Raw genomic sequence first — 19173 nt, forward strand, 5'->3', positions numbered from 1 at the left:
TACTCCAGCTTCAACCCACATTCTGAAGACATGCAGTTTGGGGTTAGGTTAATCAGTGACTTTAAATTGCCCATGAGTGGGAGTGTTTCTCTCTAAGTGTCAGCCCGGTGATAGACTGCTGATCTGTCAAGGGTATACCTCACCTCTTACCCAGTGTCAGCTGGGATTGGCTCCAGTCCAATCCACGTTCTTCAAGATCACAGTCCTGCTTGTTTTCCATCTATTCCTGCATCTGATTACCTGGACCAGGTGTGTTGAGTCAATTAGAGCCTGGAAGATACCATCAAGTAGAGCATGGGAAGATAAATTGAAATGGTATCTTCCATCTTCTGATTGATTGAACACACCTGATCCAGGTAATCAGCATTGGGTAGTACAGGGATAGATGGAAAACAAACAGGGCAGTGGCCCTCAGTACCCACTCCTGCAGTAGATCATGGATGTTTTCTCAGGTGACTGATGACTGAGTGACATATTCAAGATTTGCCAACAGAGGGAGCTGGTGCATAAAAACCTTGAAAAACATGAGCGTCTTCCTGTTATGTTGTTTTAGTGGGAGAAAAAAAAAAGTCTCTGTACTTCTATCATTTCATCAAATCTACAGATGAGATCACACCATACAGTCTGTATTTGATGTTTTATTCTCATCTGCAATAATTCATACAAATACAAGTAATAAATGCAGAACAACAATATTCTTCCACACTGCTTACAGGAAGGAAATAATTACAGGCAGCAGACAAAATAATGGAGCAGCAGTAACCAAAGATTATCAGTGATGTGGATCCAGCAGTAATCACAAAACAAGATCGCTGGCAGTGATAGCAAACAAACAAGCTATACACTCAGAATTTATGGTGCATCACATGTAAGAACCCAAAATCTTCTATGTACAATGATTTCTGTTTTTTTTTTTAAATGTGATCTTGAACAGACAACAGGTAACCATGTACATGCATTCATGTTTTTGAATGAATACCACTAACTTTGGACTGTTTCTATCCTACTCCACTCCTGCCTCTAACCTGAGGCATCAAATACATAACTCAAATGTCGCAGTCTAATCTAGCCTCCAGGCTTCTTCAGCACTTCAACAAAGACACTTCCTGCTTTGCAGACTTGAGGTTTTTTCGTTTTCTGCCCCCATCTGTTTTGCGTTGTGGCAGTGCTATTTGTCGCATGGTTCCTGAGAACACTGTATATATCCTGTCATTCCTTAACCTGTGGGGGAAAAAAAGGGCTTGTCTTCTTTCGTGTCTGCCTGTGACTGTCATCAGGTTTTAAAACTGCCTTGGTTGGCCCCTCAGTCATGTGCAAAGAGAAAAAATATGTATCTGGGAAGAGATAAAGAAATACATTCACGGAAGTATCCTGCTAAGGCAATTTCTGAGTTGAAGGCTTTCCCTTGTCTTTAGTGGGCCTGTTTTAGTTCGTTCTTCCATCCTGCCTCAGAGGATGACTATTTTTTGACACTCGCATCTGTGTCACCACTGTCTGCAAGACAAAACACTATACGTGTCTTAGCTGTGTCTCCCTCGGCCACAGCCAGTGGGTCAGTACAAATAAAAATCAACCACATGTTCATCATGTAACCGCACCTCCTGTGGAGAACACTTCCTCATAAAGAATTAGTTTCAACACACAGCAACATAAACACAAACTAGTCAACATCCATGTAACTAGATATTCATACAGTTGTTTAAGGCGGGCATCAAATCTATCAAATGTGAACATTAAAGACCTGTGACATACTGTCATTTGGAACGGATTCACCTTAAGGTTTCTAGTTGTCCATTGCGTGTCAGCTTATCTTTTTCTGTGTCTCAGATATATAAAAACCAAAGGAATGGGGACACCAAGGACACTGGATTCAGTTCAAGTCTTCGGAGTGAACACTGATCCCTTAACTCCTTTTAAAACGAAACGCCACGCAGGAAAGCAGAAAGGAGAAACAGGAAGATGGGAATGTTTTGGTCCACAAAAACATATCAGAGCCCAGTTTGAGGACTACACGTCTACTCATGCTCCCGGTGTACCGGCCTGCTGGCCCATGAGGGGGTCGCTGCCCTCCACGCCCTCCTGAACAGGGGTGGTCTCGGGGTCTGCTGTGATTACAACGGCGTTCTCATCTACCAGTTCACAAGTGGGGTTGGAGAAAGCCGACAGGGGTAGGGTGATCCTCTGCATCTCACGCTCGTACACTCGCTGCTCGTGTTGCTTCTTTAAGTCCTGTGCTCTAAACACAAACACACAACAGAGATTGATACTGACATTTAATCACCTTTCAGATTATTACGGTTAAAGTTGAAAATGTAAAAACATTTTGGTTGTTCCTGAGGTAAAGACCAAATCTCTCATGCAAATGAACAAGCAGTGTTAAGTCTTATTTTGCTCTAGCAGTCTATTAGTCGATACTTGTGTACAGCAGCCAAGCTAAATATTCATGATAAGGAGCTCCAGATAACATACTGTATCCTGATAACAGTCTTCTTTAAAAAAGCGCCTGGTCTGTAGCAAACATGAAGGGCAGATGGACAAAGGGAAGAGAACTGACGAGCTGCCAATGAGTTACAGCAACACAGGGATAAGGATCAGCACGGGGCTGCCTTCTACTGATTGGGAGCCAGAACAGAGCAATATAGCCTCGAAGTCAAAGACTTCCCAACTGCCTGCTTCAGTGCTCTGTAAACACAATTTATCAACACTTTACATAGAGGGTGTGGTTCATTTTAGTCTCAAGCATATCTGAGCTTTTTTTTTTTTTTCCTGCTTTTAAGTGATGTATTCAGTATGGACAAGAACAACACAATTTGTGTTATTAGCTTGAAGTTGTGTTTGTTGACAATATTTTAAAACAGATTTATAGATCAATACCAATCATTTCAAAGAGTTCACTCACTTTTTTTCTTACTACTGTATATTTTTTAAACATAATAAAACAGTGCATTCTTTGAGGCATCCCAATGACAGAGTCAAAAAACTCATCTCAAATCTGAGTGATGTCTGAACACTGAGAGAGGATATAACCCCTCTGACATAACATATTTCTCATCCTTAATAAGAGTCATGTCCTAAAAATAGGAAGCACAGACATGGGCACTGCTAATCACATGTGACAAGTAAACACAGATCTGCAAGGAAAACCTCTCCCTCTTTCACAGCGCTGGGACCACCACTTTGCATATTACATAACTGCAGCAAATGTGTAGGCCTCTCCATCCCATCCAACCTCTCCTCCACACTCTCTTCTCTTTCAAGAATGCAAAATAAGAAGACTTCAAATAGACTGTGGGCGTTTTATCCCCTGCCATGTTCCGATGTTGTATTGTGGTTATTGTGATGAAAACATTAAAACAGCTGCTTCACACCCCAGTAGAAAAACAGAGAGCATGGGGAAATGTGAATAACAGCTGATGCCCTAAACTCCATTAACATGCACGCCTCCATGTGATTTAACTGAACACACTGTCATTTAATCTGGGCATCTCAAAGATTTCATCCACCCTACATGTGCCATGGAAAAGAGGAAGACAAGACAGGCCTGCAGCATCACATTATGGCAGCCAGGAAACAGACCAAATGCCCGTTCAGAGCGAGAAATATAAATAAATGCTCTTAACCTCTTAATATTGAACTGATGATCTTTGCTGTGATTCAGATACTGACCTCTTATAGACGTAGCCAAAGGTGATGCCTACTCCAAGGATGATTATAATCGTAACCATGAGGATGCCGAGGATGTAGCCTGAAAAACCAGGGGAGATAACAAAAAAGTTAAAAACTGAATATACAAATACATGATAAACATATTTAGTTTATGTACCATTATATGACTTATCACTAAGACTGATTCAAACTGCAACATCAAATGTGCTTTCAGAGTACGGGTAATACCAAATACAACATACCCGGCATGCCAAGGTCTTTTTTCTTTTTGGGCCCTGTGTGCACTCGCTGGCTGATTCCCATCACTGGCTGCACAGCAGCAACTTCCCCCCGAGAAGCTCCCGACTTGGCCATCTGAAGGCTCTGTGTGGAGAGAATGGCTCCTGTTGGCTTGGGGGCTTGGGCCTCTGATCGCACTGGTTGTTCTGATGACACAGTGAAACAATGTCACTGTTAATCAACAGTGTTGAATGGCTAAAATATTATCACATCAAAAAACCATATACTGCTATATTTAGTTATTTCTTTTCTTCTCTCTTTTCTTTTCACAGGAGTGTCAAACACCTTTGTTTTTAAGTTATTACATTTGCTGAATTAGCCAGACAGGTTGTGCAGGTCAGTTACCCCTCAGATGTTACTTCACCATGTCATAATATGGTACACCTCATTGTGTACTGCATGGACAAACTTGTTGACTTGATCTTGTTTGACTAGAGGCGCGTCGGCCAGACCAGCAGGTTTATAGTTAATAACAGTAACCACTACCTGACTCTGCTCACATGCAACTTGGGGACACTTTGTGCCAAACAGGACATGTATATCAGCAGACAGGAAGTTTCAACTGCGGAAGTGAACATCAGCTCTTTAATTTTCTTTTCAACTGCACCAGAAGTTTTTTTTTACCAAGGCGTGCAAGGGCATGATGTCGTGCATTTAAGCAGCCAATTAAAACCTGTTTCCAAGGCACAACTGAGCCTCTCTGCCAATAAGATCCGTTTTGGGCGTGGTCACTACCACTCTTAAGAGTGAACTTTGACATGTGACTGCAGGCCTTTGTTATTGTGTGATCTGGGCTGGCTTCTGAGGCAAGGAGAAAACAAAGGTGTAAATATAGGAGACTTCTCACAGACGTTTAACCATGACCAACTGACCCACTACAGACTAATAGTCTTAAATAGGAAAATAAATTGCCATTAATTCATCATCAACACTGACTTGCTTTTTTTTTTACTGACCCATTCAAGCTTAAAAACTTGCTGCATCAACAAAGTTCTCTCTTGTCGTAAATACAGTGTTTGCTGTCTCTTGTTGACTAATCAGGATATTTATAAAGTTACATGGATCTGATTCTGATGTCTTTCATTGTTGTGTGTTCATCTCCTTTGTTTACTTTACCTTTGCATGTGTCGATTTCACAGAATTCTCTCTGGACGGTCCCATCTGGGGCAGCAATGTAGCACCAAGGACTCTCCGAGGAATCTGGGTTTCTGCAATAATTGTGATCTCCAACACCTGCAAGAGGAATGATTAAAAAAAAATAAAAGCATGTCTGTTACTGATGCCGGTGTCTATGTGTCCCTGCTGAAACCACTAGATTCATTAATCATTAACACCACTTCAGCACACTGCAATAAACAGGCCGCAATGAACACAAAGAAAAGAAAGAGCAGCTGCTGAAATAAAGAAGCATTCAACACCACAAACAGACAAATCAGTAGCACAGAACCAAATGTGTGTGTTTGCTGCACTGCATGTTTGTATCCTGCAGCAATCTGTATTATGCACAGCATCAAAGTTATTTATTAGAATTCCTGTTTCCTGACATTGTTGTACATATCAACATCAGCTGCATTTTCCTCCTTAACTTAATCCAGCATTCACAGATTTCTGATTAAAAATGATTTACCTGTCTGTGAATCGGGATGGCTTTTAACGTCATAGTCCTTAGTGGTGCTGGTCCAGTTCAGGCAGGTCAGACCTGAGGAGGAGCTCTTGTGTTCCCCTCTGTAGTCCTCACCATTTGTCCTCAAGCAGTCTGAGGTTAACAACAAAACAACACGTGAGCACATGAACATAAGTGATGGTGCAAACAAAAAGCAGAAAGAAAAGGATAAATACTCCATGTCATTTGAATTAAACCAGGCTTCACTGTACAGACAAATGTTACATTGCACACAAAATAATAGTTCATAGCATAACATTTTACCTTTTCCACTTGAAGCATTGCTCTGCACAGTCGCCATGCTGAGGAAAACAACGTGCAAAGTCCAAAACATTTTGCAGAGCTGATGGGCTGAATTAACCGACATCATGGTAACACTCTGTGCTTTTTTTCTTCTATAAATAAAATAAAACACACACAAATATATATATAAATGTTTCAATTGGTCGAAGAGCCTGTGCTGAAAGCGCTTCAGACACACTGCTCTGCTTATTGGAGTCACAGCCCTTGTTTTTGTCAGAGCTCAGCTTTCTTCGTAAACAGCCTTCAGTGGGAGGAGGAACTGCCCTTTGCAGTACAAACCTCAAGGTCCTAAAGCCTCACCAGGTTCTCTCTCTCTCTCTCTCTGTCTCTCTTTCTCTCTCTCTCTCTCTCTCTCTCTCACACACATACACACGGGGAAAGCACCCGATGAAAAACAGTCTGTTAACTTATCGTGGCATGCAACCTTGTGGGAATAAACACGGTCCAAACAGTCCCCATGGAAAGTCAAGGAAATTCATTCACATGTTTCTTTATGCTTAAAAAGCTTATGGTTACTTCTATAATCCACCTTCTATAACCGTTCACTTTTCCCTTTCCAACAATAACTTCCATCTTTATTACATTTGTTGTGGTCGTCTATTAATAGCTGCTCTGCTTTCCATTTACCAATGAAAATACATGAGTCATGATTTTCCTTTTATAATCCTCATCCAACTCCTGAGTCTTATCTGGTTCTCAGGGCTCAGAACATCTGTCCAAAGCCAATCTTACTGTTTCCCAGGCTTCCTCTCCACCCAGTGAGGCCTGTATTTCCACTGGCCTTGGTAAAAATCAGCCTGTGTAGAGTCCAAAGGAGTCTGCCTGTGTGCAGGATGCTGTAGAGCCAAAGCAGAGAGGGTCTGTGTCACTGTTGGCTGATCAGTAAAGAGGGCAGCCAACGCGTGACTCAGTCAGTGATCACTAAGGCCTTGTTCAAATAGATGCTTGCCCAGTTTTCAGGCAATTACTAGAGCAAACACACAGCATCTGTCTGGTACTCTCCATCACACTCTGCACATTTAGGATTACAGGGGACAGGAGCGTCTCTCGGCATGCAGTGGGTGAAACCAGTAACCAGACCATTAAGACCTGAAAACATTTATGAGAATTAACTATAAAAGTCTATTTTGAGACTAAGTAGCAAAAAACTAACATTTTCAGCAATATCCAGAATAACAACCTCAGTGGTTGACTTTAATATATTCAGCATACAAAATATTGTTTTTGACTCTCACTAGGATTCAAGAGGGGGAAAACACTTTCATAATGATGCCTGTATGCACAATGCACAAACATGCCCGATAAAAAAGGCTGCACCTACTTGGCCATGCGCTCCAGTTGCCAGAAGGACACAGACTTATAGAGACTCAGCACTCTCAGTAATGACAGCAAAGGCTTTTATCAGGCCAGATGGTCATTTTCCAGTTTCATACACACTCTGCCTTCATGTCCAACCTTCCTCGCCTGTATCTCACTTCTGAGGCTTTGTTCCTAGGCTAGAGGCAGAAGACAGACTATTGTTACAGGTAATGGGAATAAAGAGGGATTGGTTAAGGCTACAATCTGATGCTAAAAAACATATTTCTGAAAAAACTCCTAATTCATTCGGATTCAGCAACTATGATTTGTATATATAAAGTTATATGAATGTGTCTCCTGCTGTACAAAAAGATGGTCTATCTGTCTGTGACACAAATGATCTCAAATCTCTCTTACGTGGCCCTTAAAGTGAATCAGTTTATACGACAGCTTGTTGTTCATGTTAATCTCATAGAGCTCTACACACTAGGTGTTAATTGAGGCGTTGGATCACGGGGAAAAGTACACTGCATAATCTTTATGCATGAATCATTAATACAATCTAGATGCCATAGCTGTTGCATAATCTATAGACTCAAAAGCACAATGCGTCATGCACACACAAAGGAAACCTCAACTGACATAGAGGTATCTCATGAGTGTACACAGGTATGTCAATCAAATGTTACACTGAAGTTTAATAAACCTGCAACTTTACGTAGTCAGGTGTTAATAAATAGGTTAAGATAAAGTTTATTTTGAGAACTGAACCACACTGACAATACTATGCAAGTTGTGAGGATACAGCAACAAAAACTTCCATGTAAACTCAATTACAAGCCTGATATGGCCCTCCACAGCATGTGCAATGGCTTATATGTCAATGTTTGTCTGCCGCCCATCTCAAACAAAAGCAATGGGCTATCTGGTGATGTAAGACTGCTCTAGTGTGATCTGTTGCGGGGCAACCGTCAGCTCTCTATCAAATCCAGTCAATCATCTTCAACCCTCGTGGTTGGAAAATGGACACTTATCCAGGCAGAAGGCCTCTAATGGAGCATTCAAGTGAACGCTCTATTACCCTGCTGGGGACCAAGCAACCCATTTCTCCAGATGCTGTTGCAATCTGAGCCCTGTTACTGCTGAGACATGGCAAATAACAAATAGGAGCACACTGCTCTGGTGATAACAGAGAGCATATTGTTTTGGGTGGCAGTGATCATAAAGACAGTCAGAGGCATTAAAAGCTTTATTGTAGAAAATAAATAAACCTTTAGAAAATCTGCAGTTTTCTACACGCATTGTAGAAACAACAGGTTATGAGGAACAATTGTTCTGCTACACAGCACATGATGCTTAATGCCCAGCAAGTATCTTCTGTGTACACAGTGTGATGATGGAAACAAGTGACTGCAGCCACCGAGCTCTTACATAACTCTGCCAAGTGCTGGTTAGCTGCAGCATCAGCATTTACACTACTCATTCAAAACTCATGCTGCACATGTAGACGCAGATGTTGAAATATCCACATGTGAGTTTATTCTGGTCCACATTGGTAACAATGCTCACTTTAGGAGTGGGGGAGAAAGGCGCTGCTTGTTTCATCAGAATGGCACTTTTCCAGCTACAGCAGCTGTTAAATCCAGGGGAAAGTGGACACCGTTCTGACTGAGCAGACTACAAACTTCCTGTAAAGCCATGCGCAGGGACGGAGGATCACAATCGTGTCGTACGTCTCCAGATGTTTGCAGCAGTCGAAGGAGGAAGGCAGCCCTGGTGAACAGGCCGCACAGGGTGCTGTGGAAACAGGGGTCCATGAGGAGGGCCAGCCAGACCGGGGTCAATGTCTCAGCTTAAGAGAAAATAAATAATCATATTATAAGGAGAGATATAGACTATTACCACAGCTCATTACATTTCTCATATGAATTTATCAAACACATTCTTATATTCAGAATGATAAGCTGATATGTTACCTGGCTGAATCTCTTTGCAGGCTACCAGGCTGTGTAGCACCTGTGCAGCACTCTGCTCGGCCCATGCACTCAGGCTCTGTGCCAAAGCAGAGGATTCAGAGTATTTTTCAGCCATCTGCAGCAGGTAAGGCAGCACATGCGTAGACATCACAGACGGCTCTGCAAACACGTTGGCCTCATCCTGCTCATACAAACTGGAACCTCTAAATAAAAGAGCAGTAACAGCTAAGCACTCAATAAAGGTTGCGCTGTTTCTAAGAGAGTATTGATTCAGTGAGGTTACATACGCCGTCTCTGAGGCCTCTCCGAGCACAGATCTGAGATCAGGCTGAGGCACATGACACAACAGCACATCCAAGGTGCTGGGTGTATCCCAGTATTTCTCCAGCAGCAGGTCCAGTAGGTCTGGCAGAGCCTGATTGACCTGCATAATGTAGACACTGCCCTGTCTTTCTCCTTTTCTTGCATGCTGCAGCATGGAGGTAAAGCACGCTGCTTTTAACCTCACCTGCTGGCTTTGGTCCTGCAGCAAGTAAAGTCCTGTATTGAGCAGCCTAAACCAGAAAGATTCAATATTTTTTATCTCAGTTTAATAGAGTGCTTCACTTGATAAACAACATTCTTCTATATAACTTCTGTCATACCTGATCATGAGGGCAGCCTGAGCACTATGGTCTCTCAGGCTGCGGCTCATTAGTGGAACTCCACCCACACACAGAGCTTCAGCACACGCCATTCTGAGCACTTCAGGGGCCTCTGGTGACCGATGGCCCTCCAATATGCTACACCAGCGCAGAAGTAATGGCATCTTTACACTGATTTTGCACAAAGATAAGAAGAAAGTCAGGCCTGCAGGTAGAACTGTTTTAGAATGAGGCTCTATGATGAAGTAAAAAAAAAAAAGACAATAAACATGTAAGAACCTGGAGTCTGACCACTGGGGAAGCAGCAAACTAGCAGCATATAGAGCTTGGGACAGAAATTCTGGCCCACCTCGTTGGTTCTCCAGGTTCCCAAGCAACAAATCCAGACACTCAGACAGAACCGGTTCCTGCAGTGGTGCCAGCTGAGGCATATGTCGGGGTGATGTAGAATCACCCTCAGCCATCACTGCTACCAGTGCTGAGAGGTAGGTCCTGCAGTACTCCACACTGTGGCTCAACAACGCCTCCTTCAGGTGTGACTGAAGATAAAAAGTATTAGTTCAGTCCTTAAATCCACTTGTCAATTGACATATTTTTAAAAAATAAACCAGATTTAGTTTGGTTTGCTTTTCACACACTAATGTAAAGAACAATGTTTTTTGCAAATATGAAGAACAATGCAAGTACAACATGATTTATCTCAGCTCTTCAGATAACATCTCAGTACAACACAGTGCCAATGTCTTATTTCTGAATATTTCCTCACAAAAAAAAAACTAACAATTTAACGTTTACCATTATTATAGTAAAACAGAATTATTTAGGCTGTATTGTATAAATGACAGAAAGCCCCTATCCAGTTTCACATCTTATAAAGAGAATAGACTAAAACTCTAGACAGGATCAACATGGGAAGGAATTCCTGGCTGGTCTTGATAATATAACAGACTGGAGAGTTTATCGAAATGATCTACATGAACTTTAACACAGCAAATGAAAATGGTAGATATCCTTACTGTAATTACAGAATATAATAGCTTACAGACACACCCTTTCTTATGTAAAGGGGAAAAGAAATCTCCAGCCAGATTTCGGCCTCAGACAGCAGTATATTGCAGCCTATCTTTGCTCGCCCAATTTCCTCGCATTGTGTTCCAAGAAGGTTGTTATACTGAAAGCTGTCAGACGGGTTTTGGAAAGGTTGTTTTTTTCATGCTGAAGTCTAGGGAGCAGATTATGTCGCACCTGCAACACCCTCTGTACCACCTCTTTCAAGCTGGCCTGATGTGAACATCGCCCATCCACCACCCATGCAAATAATGAGAGCCTGAGATCAGGGCTCGCTGCAGAGAAGTTGTCCCAGAGTTGACACGCCCGCTTTCGATCTGCACAGAGAAACTGGATGGCTTGTTCATGGAAGGACGCTAACCCAACCTGTGGAGATAGCACAGATAAATTATCCTGGTAAATATGCAGTTAAATGCTCTGGAAAAGCTGGTTTAAAGGTCCTAAAAACATGATTAGTCATTCAGCATTCTTACTGTGAGTGATGAGGCCTCCAGTTATAGTACAGTGTTGATCCTTAAGAAAAATACCATTCAAATGCAGCTTGATTGCAGACTAGAAACCTTTGCTGCATTTCAACTTGTTTTTTATGTTTAACGTATGACAACACTATTAACAAAAGGTTAAAATGCCCCACTAGCAATGTCTGCTTTTAGTACTGTGTGTGTCACATACCTGAAGACCGTGTTGTGGTGTTTGGAGGTGATGCATGAGTGTGTCATTGAGCTTTGACAGGTATGTCTCACAGGAGACACTTCTTAGTGAGTCTGTCACACTGAGGTAGGCCGCTCTCACTATGGGGCAGTGCTGATCTTCAGTCACCAGCCACAGCGAGGCCTGCACCCTGCTCAGAACCTCAGACAGGTCAGCTGAAGGGCCTCTGCACACAGAAACACAGCAGGATTTAAAAAGGCTGGCAGTGTGTGATGAATCCATAAACCAGACACTTTAAAGGCCTGAGAGTGTGTGATGAATGAATAAACAGCTCTTTTAAGCCTCACCTGTCAGCGCTCAGAGCTCTCTCTAGAATGGCTTTGATCTGCAGCAGCTGTCCGTGGAGCCGGTTGTGACTGCAGCACTGCTGTGGACCGGGCAGCTGAGCTGTCAGTTTGATGAGGATGTTCACGTACTGTGAGGGGGGAGTCATGGCAACTAAAGCCTTAGCGGCCATCACTCTCACACTGTAAATAGGACTGGCAGACAGCTGGAGCAAAGGAGGCAGGAAATCTGACAAAGTTCTGGAAAGTAAGAAAAACCAGAGAAGACATTTACCTGCATAAATAAAATTCAGCACTCAGTTCTCCTTCCACTGAAAATAACAACTAAATTGCACAATTACACATTCAAAGTAGTTAAAGTTCGAACAAAAACCTAAAGTGCATACAGTACGTTAGTCCTTTAACTGCCACTACAAAGAATTTGAATAAGCCTGATCATACAGGCTGCAAGAAGTAAACAGTAATCACTCGGTTGAGTCTTGGACACCAGGCTGGAGCTGGGCTAACAGAGTCAGGACGGGGTAGAGCGAGGGTTGGAGGCGCAGCTTGGCCTCATTAGGTGGACCCTGTAGGACTTGTGCTGCCTCTCTCAGCTCGCCCAGCAGGAATGGCTGGAGGGCAGGGTAGTGGAAAAAGAAGGCAGCGGGGGACATGCCATGCTGGTTAGGTCCACCCTCTTCACTGCTGGCCCGCTGACCAAGCATTCGTGAACACAGAGAACCTGGAAACAGGATATTAATTAGTGTTATATCATGGCTTCGAGCTAAACCAAAACAGTAATTTAACAGTCAAAATTAATATTTTCTGCAATTATTTTGACAATTTATAATTATTTATTATTCTACCGGCTCACTAATATTCCAGCATTTGCTAGATTCTACATCTTTTATAATAGTAAAATGATTATCTGAGCTAATAATAACCTATGATCAGACTGACCTATGAGTCCTAGTCCTAAGGCAATCCTTATTCCAAATGCAACTAAACGGAAAGCTCTTAATGTGTCTGTCTTACTGTAAAGTTGCAGAGCAGCATTCCTCATTGCCCAGCAGGGAGAACTGAGCAAAGTGAGTGACAATATGGCGACAGCAGGAGCAAACTGAAGGACAGCTCCTCCAAGTCCTGACCCACGCACCAGGGCCTGCAGAGTGTGAACTGCACACACCTGGAAAAGAAAGACATTATGTGCCCATCTCTTATATTTATGCATATTTATGCATAAAGATCAGTATCCTCATTCCTTTGGTTTACAAACCTCTGGCAGGTCCAGTGTTTGGTCCCAATTCTCAGGTAGAGGGGTTCGGGCAGTCTTGAGTAAGGTTTGCATACTCTGGGCTAACAGAGGTCTTCCTTTGCTGGCCTCCTCTGCTGACACAATACACAGGATGAGCATTGGCAATCCTGCGGCCCGCCGGGTCACAGATGTAGAACGAGGGGACTGCACAACCTGCAATCCCTAGGAACAAAGCAATCATTAATATCCAATCAATCATTTAAATATAAAAGTTGTTAGTCCAGCATCTCTGTTTATTCATGAAAAGCACATAAAAGCACTCACTTCTTTCAGCATGTGGGCTGGGATATCCCTCAACTCAGGGTCATTGCTGCTTAACAGAGAGGCACAGAACTTGGTGAAGCCAATACAGCATCCCTCTACTGCCCCCTGTTGAGGAGAGATATGCTTTTCAGAAAGGAACATGGGAGTTAAGGCAGTTCTGACTTAATGCCTCTGAACAGATTTATCAAACTCACCCAGTGACGACATTTGAGAAGAATATTCTTGAATACTTTCAACGCTCCTTTGAGATCCTCTGTTGTTAAAAGGCACTTACTGGGTTTGGACTTGGTGATAATTTTGTCAACCAGAGAACCTAAAAATATTCCTATTTCCTAAATAAAAATATAAAAGCATGTCACGTTAATTATGAACATCCAAAAAAATCATTTAAAAGTTGCATATCAGGTTCTCTTTTACCTTCAGGGAGACCCAGCAGCAGGTGAGAACAAGGCTGTGCTCCTCAGAAAGCAGGATACACTCCTCTCCATCCCCTTCGCCTCCTGCAGATCCTTGGGCTATCAAAGAGCTGATGGCATTTCCCATATCACAAAAAGAAGGGGGGGCATCTAAGACAGAAGAGAGTAATTTTCTGCAAAGGTGTCATAAAAACAATCTAAGATGTGGTGTTGTAAATTTCTCTATTACCTTTTTCAGTGGCACAAACATCCTGGTTTCCATACAGGACACCCAGCAGCAGCAGAGAGATACTGTCCAGCAGGCTCAGCAGCTCCATGGTCAGACTGTGGTCAAGTGTGTCATAAACAGTGGTGCTGGGTGTCTCAAGTAAACACTTCTGAAGGGCACTGACAACGCCTGGAACATCATACACAGCAGGATTTAAAGAACTAAAAATTGTTTTCTAGGCTTCACCATCATGTAGCTAAATGTGAGTGCAGCTCTTAAGTTTCACCGTGTATAGGCTTGGTTCTGGCAGCTAACATCATGTCATCCTTGGCTGTCAGATAGTGTTCCTCAAGCTCCTTCACTAGGATTCTGACCATGCAGGAGGCCTTGGGGTCACGTCCACTGTTGACAGTAATATTACTGTTCAGCCTGCAGTCTTCAGGCTGGTCTTGTGATCTACAGATAGAACGACAGATTAACTGCCATCCTTTGCAGTTAAAGCAACCCTAATTCTGCAGCATGCTCAAGGCAAGGCTTACTTCTGCAGGAGGACTTTCATCATCAGTGCTCCCATCTGAGCCTCCTGCACCCGAGGACTGCGGAGAAGCTGCTTGGTTCGCGTGAGCAGCGCTGCACCAACATCATCAGGAAAGATGGGTGGGAAAAATCTCAACAGTAATCCAGCTGAGAGCTCCCGAATCTGTGAACAAAAAACAAACAAAAAAAAATAAATCCTTGTTCGTTTTACTAAAATATCTTCAAAATATCTTTGATTTAAACTACATAAACAGGGAAGGGAAGTTAAGGCAGCTATACCTCATTTGTAGAATCTTCTAAACAACTGATAAGAACCAGCTGTTTAGACCTGCAGAAGAAATCCCACTGTCCTCTTTGTCTGGCACAGTTAATAAGACACCCCATATTCTCTGCAAGAATGATTTCATGAACATCATTACATTTTCATGCCAAAATAATATAAAACAACATTAAGGAACATGTAACATTTACCAGGAATTATACACAGAACCACCAGTTAGCGGAAGCTATAACACAATTTTTTGTCTTAATGTTCTCTTTTTTTCCAATCACTGACTTTGTAAACTGACCTGGAGGTTGTCCCTTCTTCTTGTCCGGGCTCCAGGTGTCTGTACAGGTCTCCAGCACTGCAGACAACAACAACAGTGCAGTCTTCTTCCTCTGATAACTGTGTCCTGGTGCCAGATAGCTGTATGGAAGCTGACCCAACCATTCCACAAATTCTACATGACATACAAGAAGGTTTTGATGAACAACAAACAGACAAAAAGAAGTGTCAAAATTACTATATAAACTAAATACTATACTAAACTAAATACCGAGAACAGGAAGGGCAAAGAAAGACAAATAGTATTAAGCATGTGGTCTTATCTGTTATCTGTGATATGAGTATTGAGACAATTCTCTATTGAGACATTTTATAATTTCAAGTATGGGTCATCAGGCCTTCACTGACCTCATGTGTGTTGAATGCAGAATTTATTGCTTTTGCATTGTGTGTCACTCATTAAGAGTTTTTTTTTTTTACAAAATGTTGTGTGATCCTTGTAGTTATCTATTTTTGATCTTGTTATAAGTTTTGAATCCATACCGTGACTAACAGGTGTGTTACTAAGGAATTTAAGAACATGTGCATTCAGTTGAAACACTCAGGCTAGACATTTAAATCCAGAATGACAGATGTATATCAGTCTGGACAGCAGAACATAGATTATCTCACCTATTCCCTGCTCCAGTATGTCCTGTGTCCTCTCTGGTTGGGTGGTATCTCTTTTCTTTTTGCCCTTCTGTCCTCTGATATGTGCCAAGCAGCTGTCTCTGATACGAACCAGAAACTTCTTGACTCCAGCCTGAAAGTGCTGGCGAAACGGAGAGGACTCACAGTTTAGGTTCTGAGGAATGAACCTTTTCATCATTGACACCTCCTCGACGGTTGGTGTGTCTTTGGTCTTTGGGCTGCAGCAAAGCAGGCTGAAAGCAGCAAGACGCACTTTGTCGTCTGCGGATCCTAGAGCAAGATGGAGTGTTTCAAGGGTTGAACTACCCCGCAAATCCCATGGAGAGCTTCCAGTCGTGGCTCGATAGGAGCTCATGATGCAGGCCCAGGCGTGAAGGTGGCCAGGGGTGAACGTGTCCAGAGACTGCAGCAGATATTCCACAGCAGAGGGGAAGACTTGAAAAGTGCAGGGCAATAAGTGTGTGGAGCAGTTGTTCTGTAGGAGAGTCACATCAGACGTCAGCGCCTCGTAAAGGACGGGCCGCCATCGCCTCGCCCATTGATTGGCCAGATCTGACTCAGTGTGTGAAGCAGCCTTTTGTGAGCCATTGCACAGCTCTCGCCTCTGCTGCTGGATCAGGCACTTATAAAGCTCTGATCCACATGGTGACAGGTGATTGGTTGACAAGCACTTCAGGAGATGATCAGGTATGTCAGCATATTGATCCAGCACCTGTTTGATTAAAGAAACATGCATCAAAGTCATCATGACCACTACTGACTACATTATAACATTAATAAGGCTCAACTCTCACCATGTTGGTACCCAGATATGGCAGCAGGGCACAAAGCCGATGATACTTGGGTTTGGCTTCCCAAGGTAGTTTGATTATTTGTTCAAGCAAAGTATAATAAAGAGTCTTCTTTGAGTCACAAAAGTGCTCAGAGTCCACCTCATAGAGGTCCAGGACCAGACAAAAGGCGCTGCGTGCAAATTCGGATACACCTTCCACCTGCCAATGCACAGTAATAGTAAGATGCCGCTGAACATTTCTGGTAGTAATATGTCTCAACATTATGTGAGATGCTAATATGACATTTATTATTCAATACACAGTGTTTTTTAATAATCTGTACACTATACCTTACATTACATGGCTGTTCATTGAGTTCACAAATAAAAAAAAACGCCATTTCACTTTGAATAATAACATATAATGACATAATGATGCTTACTCACTGGACTTTCTGCGTTGGTCCAGATAATGTGAATAAGCTGTTTCTGCAAGCTGCTGTTGTCAGGCAGAAGACGAACGCCGGACATTTTCCAGATATCAGCCAGACATTCTTTAACCTTCTTCAGCCATAGCGTTAACACTGTAACAACATGTCGTATTTAAATGGGTGGTAGTGCCATTTAAACACAAGAATAAACAACCTGGACATAACTCACCTTCGAGGGCAAAGTAGTGACAATCCAGCTTCTCCTCACACAAAGCACAGACCAGAGGAAACAAACCTTTCAGCAGCAAACACATCTGGAAACAATGAAATGACAGGTTTGGTAATCAGAGCAAGCAAAATAACAGTACAACATGATTTGAACAGAAAGTTTGAGGAGATATACCTCTGGGGCATCCATGTGTGAACTGAGCAAAATGTGAGGTCGACAGCAGGTCAGGAGGCCCCTGCTCACAGCCAGTCGCTCCACCCCGTCTTTGCTTTTAGGGTTGCACTGTACCTGGAGAGCGCCAACAGTCAGCAGCCAGGGCTCTGAGAAATAACAGAAATGACATGCTTTTTGTGGATATAGTACAAAAGAGAAAAGAAGTAAGTCTGTTTATGTTTTACCCACATGGGCGTATCTATGGGTCAAACTCCAGATTATGAGCTGCTCGTACCTAGGTGAGAGACCTGCAGCAGACTCCAGGCAGCAGCTCCTCCAGCTCTGCTCTCTGGTGCTGTGTTGATCAACATAGCCACAGCCGTGCCTGCCAAAAGCCGAGTGTCCCTGTTGATGCACTGAAAGACAGGAAACTCACTGATAAGCTGAAACAATATAACTGATATTTATCTTTTGTTATTAATAAGTTAGTCTGAAGTGGTGAATTAATGAGAAACCTGTCCAAGGATTATGTCCACAAGCGCCTGCAGGATTTTCTGTACTGATGGGTCCTTGTGCTCCTTGTCCCACACTAGGGGAGCGATGTCACTGGACAACAGCTGAAACATTTGCAAACACACCTGCAGAGATCGCAGTTCTGAGGTCACTAAGAAACACCACACAGTAAGAATGTAGCGAATACATAGGATTTACATGCACGGAGCACTTTGTGTACCTTAACAGCGATGTAACACAGCGGACCATCTCGCAGGGGTTCTTGGTCCAATACAACAGGGAATAAATCCGACACCTTGTTCGACCATGATTTGCATGTCTCTCGCCACACCTCACGACCAACAGTGCTGTCCTCCAGGAACATACAGGCTAGAAATGTTTTGAAAAAAAACTTGCTGATAAAAAGTCTTATATGAAATTAGTAACACAATGTAATAACAAACCATTTCTAGCCAGCACCAACCTCTCTGTAGATCCTCAAAAGACAACATCTGAAAAGACAAGGTAAAAGTTACCTGCAGTGCCTTAATGCAACTAAATGAGTAACAGAAATGAAGTGAGAGCTCCGTACCTGCTCAGAATTGACTATAGAATCCAAACACTGATGGGTTTCTCTAAAAACCAACCGGTGGTCCGCTTTTGCCAAATGTTGCAACATCTGTCAAGTGAATGTAAAGTTTCAATGAGATTCCCTTTTGTTATATTTAAGCATTGTGCAGTAAAACAGACACTCAGTCGGGCTGACCTGGTCCACTTTACGACAAGCTGTGGAGATGTTGGCCATCTGCAGCTGCATGGACAGAAGCAATCTGACAAGAAGCAGGAGACAATTCTCCCCTAAACCCCGAAGCTGTGCCTCTGACATCTGTCTCAGCAGCTGGATACTCTCCTCTAAACAGCGCTCCTTGCATCTTTTCACCCTGCTCCTGTTCAAGCACAATTAAATTACATATTGTTTAAAATGCAGTGTTTATAAATACTAATCAATAGCCTGTAAGTTGTCCAACATGCTTAGATAGATGTAACCACTAACCTGGAGGATTCAGACAGTTTATTAAAAAGCAGCCTGAGAGCTTGGCTGTCATTCCCCTCGGTGATCACACAGTCTTGCAGACTTGTTATCAGGTCTTGAATCGTCAACATGGTTTTATTAAGTCCACTGTACAGACACAGGACCAGCACGTTGATACTAGGGCTGGTACGACTGGTCACGTGACACAGCTTTA

The 19173-nt window shown here is 42.7% G+C and overlaps 2 protein-coding genes across 2 annotated transcripts; both read right to left on the reverse strand.

Moving 5' to 3' along the window:
- Nucleotides 1-620: 620 nt before the first annotated feature.
- On the reverse strand, nucleotides 621-6141 carry pik3ip1 (phosphoinositide-3-kinase interacting protein 1). Its single transcript, XM_026322826.2, has 6 exons — nucleotides 5873-6141; nucleotides 5573-5701; nucleotides 5062-5178; nucleotides 3909-4091; nucleotides 3667-3745; nucleotides 621-2236 (listed from the first exon to the last, which is right to left on the reverse strand). Exons 1-6 carry the CDS (start codon nucleotides 5976-5978, stop codon nucleotides 2020-2022), a joined length of 831 nt encoding a protein of 276 aa, XP_026178611.1. The 5' UTR covers nucleotides 5979-6141; the 3' UTR covers nucleotides 621-2019.
- Nucleotides 6142-8444: 2303 nt separating this feature from the next.
- Nucleotides 8445-19153, reverse strand: LOC113139460 (thyroid adenoma-associated protein homolog). The gene is made up of 31 exons (XM_026322716.1): nucleotides 18981-19153; nucleotides 18693-18873; nucleotides 18519-18605; nucleotides 18411-18438; nucleotides 18168-18316; nucleotides 17950-18072; nucleotides 17730-17850; nucleotides 17456-17601; nucleotides 17282-17366; nucleotides 17069-17205; nucleotides 16644-16841; nucleotides 15832-16561; nucleotides 15182-15334; nucleotides 14892-15001; nucleotides 14615-14775; nucleotides 14362-14531; nucleotides 14097-14264; nucleotides 13869-14017; nucleotides 13646-13783; nucleotides 13452-13556; nucleotides 13149-13349; nucleotides 12908-13058; nucleotides 12362-12614; nucleotides 11897-12133; nucleotides 11571-11775; nucleotides 11076-11264; nucleotides 10110-10369; nucleotides 9831-10001; nucleotides 9474-9740; nucleotides 9187-9389; nucleotides 8445-9062 (listed from the first exon to the last, which is right to left on the reverse strand). The coding sequence occupies exons 1-31, from the start codon at nucleotides 19088-19090 to the stop codon at nucleotides 8815-8817; spliced, it is 5634 nt and encodes a 1877-aa protein (XP_026178501.1). The 5' UTR covers nucleotides 19091-19153; the 3' UTR covers nucleotides 8445-8814.
- Between the last annotated feature and the right edge of the window lie 20 nt (nucleotides 19154-19173).

Source organism: Mastacembelus armatus, chromosome 9 (genome assembly GCF_900324485.2).
Source record: "Mastacembelus armatus chromosome 9, fMasArm1.2, whole genome shotgun sequence".
NCBI classification, from domain to species: domain Eukaryota; kingdom Metazoa; phylum Chordata; class Actinopteri; order Synbranchiformes; family Mastacembelidae; genus Mastacembelus; species Mastacembelus armatus.